The sequence below is a fragment of the Photinus pyralis genome, unplaced genomic scaffold, assembly GCF_008802855.1.
Source record: "Photinus pyralis isolate 1611_PpyrPB1 unplaced genomic scaffold, Ppyr1.3 Ppyr1.4_LG6, whole genome shotgun sequence".
Lineage (NCBI taxonomy): Eukaryota > Metazoa > Arthropoda > Insecta > Coleoptera > Lampyridae > Photinus > Photinus pyralis.
In genome coordinates, this window is record NW_022170663.1 from 7,344,028 (window position 1) to 7,350,267 (window position 6,240).

The 6,240-nt window shown below is 35.2% G+C and overlaps 1 protein-coding gene across 1 annotated transcript; it reads right to left on the reverse strand.

Annotated features, from left to right (window-relative positions):
• Nucleotides 1-5,181: 5,181 nt before the first annotated feature.
• LOC116173713 (lipopolysaccharide-induced tumor necrosis factor-alpha factor homolog) lies at nt 5,182-6,240 on the reverse strand. Its single transcript, XM_031491370.1, has 4 exons — nt 6,046-6,240; nt 5,780-5,951; nt 5,568-5,730; nt 5,182-5,519 (listed from the first exon to the last, which is right to left on the reverse strand). Exons 2-4 carry the CDS (start codon nt 5,949-5,951, stop codon nt 5,387-5,389), a joined length of 468 nt encoding a protein of 155 aa, XP_031347230.1. The 5' UTR covers nt 6,046-6,240; the 3' UTR covers nt 5,182-5,386.

Below are 6,240 nucleotides of genomic sequence, written 5' to 3' on the forward strand. Positions count from 1 at the left end.
AGTTACTCCTTAGAAAATGGAGTTCCCCAAGGATCGGTATTGATGTAATCGCTGAAGATATTGGTTTCAGACCAGAGCTGGGATGATTACTCAAAAAAAGTAATCGAGTATTGATTACAAATTACTTTATCATTAAAGTATTTATTGATTACTACTTAGTTACCACAGTATTCGTGATTCCTTAGTAACCATGATTACTTTTGTATTCATGATTACAAGCTGATGATTACTAATTCGATTACTACTGAGAAAAGTATTTAAATTACAATACTGATTACAGTACTTAAAAAAAACTGATTACACAAAAAGTAATTAAATACTGTAATCAATTACAATTGTAATCGATTACTTCCCAGCTCTGCTTCAGACTCTCAAACACAAAAACGACTGCCATTGATTTCTGTCGACCCAAGACCGACTATTAAGTCTAAATGGACATACCATAGAATTTAAACCGTTTGTCAACATCTTAAAGATCATTTTTGGTAGAAGATTATATTTTCGGCAACATTTGATATCAAAATTCAAGAAGAAGCTGAATATTGTTAAACTTATGGCATATATCTCATGGGGAGCTAGCAGGGATGCACTGCTTTTTTTTTACAAATCCTATGTAACGCCTTCAATTGATTACGGAAGCATAATTCATTCTACCGCAGAGGCCACACATTTAAGACGAATTGACAGCATCCACGCGTAAAGACTTCATTAAACTAAATATCAAATATTTACACGGCAAAATTCTACGGTATTTGGCAAGCATTGTTATTTATCGACTAATTGCCCTCCGGCATAGTGAAGCTAAAAAACTTTCTCCTTAACGGGACCAAATCATTACTTTATAACGTAGCCCCACATCAAAATATTATCATAATTTGGGGGATTTGGGAAAATTGACGATACAGCTCAGTGGATCAGGCAGATTATAAGAAACATGTAAAGAGGACCATCTTACATTACAGCAATGGGCGACCAAATGGAGTGCATCTGAAATAAAATTAAAAAGGATTCAACAGTCCATTACGCACCTAAAATTATAATAATTTAATTTATTGTTAAATTAGTTCTTTTGTTAGTCAAACTTTTCACTATACATGCCGACACGAGCTACATTGTGCGAACAAAAGTTTAAGAGGTTTTCAGAACATCTAAAAATTGTGATAATCTTCAAACGCAATGGTTTACTGGTAAACTTTTTACGGCACAAACGTAGCACTAATCAATCTACCTGGTCCCTAAATTTATGCTGACAAAAGTGTGCGAAGTAACAGAACATGTAAAAATGGCATCGCGAATTAAAGTAACTTTTTCGTGTTTTTTAATTCTTTCGTTATGCCTTTCAGCAAGATTCCATATACCTACGCCTTGAGGTGGGTTTTAGATGTATGGACGTTGTAAAATTATTTATTTTTCATTTGCCTATTATATGTCAATTATATCTGTCATATGTGATATATACATCAGCAGTCTATTACGCCCAAGGGCATAATGGATTGTCATCTCATTATGCCCTCAAACGGCCTGTCAAATTGATTGATGGAGTTATATTATGTAATAAAAAAGATGCAACTTGATTCGTATGAAGCACTTTAATGTTGGGCAAACAATAATCATGACATTTGTATATTGAAAATGCATTCTTTGGAACGATGAAAAATAAAATTTTGTATGCACCTCAGGCATTACTCAATATTTGACCCTCGGGCGACTTACAATCCCTCGGGCCGGAGGTCCTCGAGCTCTGTCGCCCTCGGCATCACTATTACCTTAATGCCCTTGATGCATAAATAATTTTGTCAAAAAACGCTTTTTATTCATTCAATGAATTTCTCTGCAGCAACTATTGTTATTGTTAATAAATCTGACGGATGTAAGTAGACTGTTCTACGATTAACATTAATAAACTTATTATTATTAGTAAGTAAAAACCTTTTATTCAAAATAAGAGGCCGTTGTCCTTGCTTTGTTATTACACAAATAAAAATATTAGGTCTTGAAGTACAATCAATAATGTACCTACTCGTATTACTTTATGCGTGTGCATAGGTATCGATTGTGGACATTTTCGGTAAGGTTGCTGGTAACGTAACTGTGGGTTCTTGACCTTTTCAGTAGTCTTCACATTTTAGGCAATGTTATTTGTATATGGACGATAAATAGACAACGTTGTCATCTGCTTTTATTGTTGAGATAAATTGCTTCTCTCCTTAAAATAGATGTATTGATTTATTATCTGTACTAAATGACATCTGTCATTGTTATGCTAATAGGAGTATAGAGGTTTCTTCAATTCGCATCTTCTGTGAAACAACAACACATTCCATAAGACTTAACACTCAGAGCTGGGCAGTATTCGATTTTGTAAATACTTTTTAGTATTCAAATCCTTTAAAGTAGGTATTCAAATACTTTGTAATAAAATACTTTTATGGAAGCAGTATTTGTATCTGTAACTCAAATACTTTCACAAATATTTAGTATTCGAATACTTCGCATAGTATTTGAATACTTAACCTTCCTTTTTTACCAAAAATCGACTACACCAAAATTTCTCGGGAAAACACTTTTTCTTATTAATTTTAGTGCGTAGAATCTAAAACAATTTACTTTTTCGATTAGACTTCGCAATCAAAAGTTATGGACTAGAAACCAATTTAGAAAGAAAATTCAAAGGGCTGTAACTTTTGAACTAGTAGCCCAATCTTGGAACTGTTTGAAATTATGGATTCTACAGGCCACATTCTATAAGAAATTTTATTTTTAAATTCTTAATATATTTGAGTGACGAGTATTTGAATACTTTTTACTGTATTCGAATACTTTTTATAGTATTCGAATACATTCTAAAGTATTTGAATACTTTTCAATGTATCTGTATTTAGTATTCGCTTGTGCTGGACGTAAACGATTTTACGTATTCGAATACTTTTTTGTATAAAGTATTTGACTATTTAGTATTCAAATACTTTTTTAAAGTATTCTGCCCAGCTCTGCTAACACCGCACTTTAACAATAATCAGGAATATACAAAATAGCTGTTTTAAAAAGCACATGGATCACTCCAAAAATAATCATTGGGATTAATATTCTTGAAATACAGTTGATGAGACGATATTTGCCTACAGTGCTTTCGCACCTCCAGATGCAGTATGGGATCTTATTGACTCAATGCCTCTCGTACTAATTCTTCGATAACGCTATCCTTGTTCCTCACCGCAATTATGTCAAACTGACATATGATTGAATTGAAGTACTAAAGCACAACATAATCTCCTTAGGCTGTCAGTGTCACGTTTGGCAAGTTTGGCAAAGCGACGATTCGAGAAGGGAAGTGATAACAGATGGCGCTACCACAAAACAAAATGGGCGGTGTAAACGGGGTTAAATTGTGTTTTGTATGTATCGTATCATATCCAGTGAAACACTGAGGCACACAACAATAATTCTTGCTCTTATTTTTTTTTAAAGAGGACGAATTTAACGTACATTCAGCCATAATGCTTATTATTTATCCCGTTTAGGTTAGTTACATATTTCTCCGCCACGTGTCGCGTCGATCTCTCCCCTTCTCGAATTGTTATGAAGGTTTAGAGATTAGTAAAAACAAACGTTTTCTAATGAATAATTATACAGGAGGTTCTTTAGGCGAATCAGATCTCGTAAACTTACACTTTCATTTCTTATTAGTATCAATAGGGAGAATTGTTTTTCGAATTAACAGAAAAGAGAGGAAGGAGAATATTAAACAGAAATATAGAAGAGGGAAATGGGAACGGATGCATACGCGGAAGAGAGAGGTCGGTAATTGAATTACATGTACAGGGTGTAAATCGAAAAGTGGAACATAGGCGTTTAACATGGGAAATTACTTTTTCTTTGCGCAAACGTTTCCTAATTATTTTACGCAAAAATTCTTCAAATAAAAGTTATAGAGATATAAATTCAGCATCTAAATCATGAAATGATTATTCTACCTCTTCTTGTACGTGAAAAAATTAATTATAAAGATTCTGTTTTCACGAGTTTTTAGTCTAAGTAGCCATGGACTATGTTTTTCTTTTATCTCTCTGTCTATCTCTCTATCTAATGAAAAAAATTCAATTGTTTTTCGTTAGTCATTTGTTTTCTGAAATAAAACAATAGAATGCTGCCTTACTATGAGAAATAAAAATTTTGTATACATTCGATATTTACCGAGATATGTACTATATTCCATACATAATGTGCACCCTGTATTTATACACCCACTGATTTAGTTTCTCGTACTATGCGATCAAAAATAAGTTGCTGTCGAGTCGCCTTTGAAATTTTTGTTTACATGGAAAGTCGTATTTAACTTGAACTTCCAAAGGCGACTCGACAGCAACTCATTTTTGATCGCCCGTTATATCTAGTAGTCTAGAACTAGAACTGTGTTAAAAAGTCGCTTCCACCACATCATTTTGTTGTATGACGGATTTCAGTTTCAGTAAGTGTATCAATTGCATAAAAAAATTAAAAAAATCTCTTATGCCATTTGTAATTGCATGTTACTGTAAACTGTTTTGCCCGCTTTGCAATCCGTTGTCATTGAAATACCCTAGCAATTTTTCTTTCTAGGGCAGCACTGTAATGAAATATGGTTCAATTGATAGGTGCGGAGTTAAAGGTCAGTAGAACTTTATTGACTTAACGCACCCACACGCAAATTAAAAAAGGAGATTAAACATGCGACTTTTTTAAGTAATTAGCTGCGGTAGGTTAATGCCAAACACAAAAGGGGTGGTTTTCACTTACTCGATGCGATCAATTTTACTGAAATTTTCCAAGTCTAATTATGATCCAGGTAAATTCCCTCGCGTAATAACAATTTGAGACCGACTCATTTACTACCCATTTCATTAACACGAGTAAATTATCCCTATACACAAAAATGGTTCAGTAAAATGAACAAGAAGCGTTTGTGACGTAAGTTGTTTATTATAAACTACTTTCCATAGCATTAATATTCTCATATTGTCACTCGTCACAGAATGTGGATAACTTAAATTTACCATTTATTTCAAAGGTCACAATGTGGATCAGTAATTGTCAAGGAAAAGAATTATTTCATGATCATGGAGAAGCCCGAGGGGGATTGATAGAGGCTTCCCATCGGTTTTCATTGCGTTTCATTCAAATTTCTCAGAAAAAAAGACGTTCGACGTTGAGTATAATTGGTGAACATTGTATTTAGCAAACCCTTAAAAAAATAGAAATACGAGTAAACATTTGAAGAGGTAACTAACTAACTGTATAGCATGTGCGTTTATTCGTTGTTCCTCCGCCAAAAAATGATTTCTAAACTTCTTTGCGTGGAACGAAGATTCGATTATGACTAAGTATCACTCTATAAATGGGGACATTTTCACCAGTAGCGGCGTTGTTGGTATACGGCTGCGTCGTTATAAACGCCCAAATACGCCGAACAATTTGAGCAGTAGTGATTTTGATTTTGACATGTGTCAAGGCAGTATGGCAGAAGACAACATGGTACACATCTGCAAAGTTTTCATTAGTCTTCTACGGGCAGAAATTGAAATACTCACCCTACAAAGCACAGTAGAAGTGCAAGTAGATGCGTTTTTGTGCTTGGTTCACTCAAAACCCTGGTGGTGGTCTGTTGATGACAGGAGGGACAGGTCATCGGTTGTGGATAAGGCCCGAAGGTTTGCATCATAACCGGCACATTTGTGACAACAACTGATGCGGCTGTTGGTACGCACAATTCATAAATTTGGTTTACAATAGGTTTACTCACCTGGCGGTCCTGGATAGACTTGTGGGTTAGGTGCGTGTCCTGGAAACCCAGGTGGTGGACCTGCAAACCCAGGCGGTGGGCCTGCAAACCCATGCGGTGGGCCTGGATTCGGCGGAACATTAAACCCGACATTCGCTGCTTCAGAATACGGCGGCGGCAAATCTTTCTGCATCTGCAATCAGGCACGGTATAGAAATCTTAGAGCCTAGATAAGATAGCAGCGGTGGCTTTAAAAAAAATATGCCGAAAACAAAACCAGTACTGACCTCAATTTTGAAGCGTAGTCGATGAAATGCGAAAGAATATTATAAAACCATTTAGCTAAACGGTCGAAATTACTGGATCTGCGTTAAGCACCAAGCGCTCGTTACTGTGCACGTTTGACTACTTGCTATTGCACAAGAATAGCTAACAAAATATTGTGTTGCCATCTGTACAACCTTCCCGGTATAGGGTCAGAA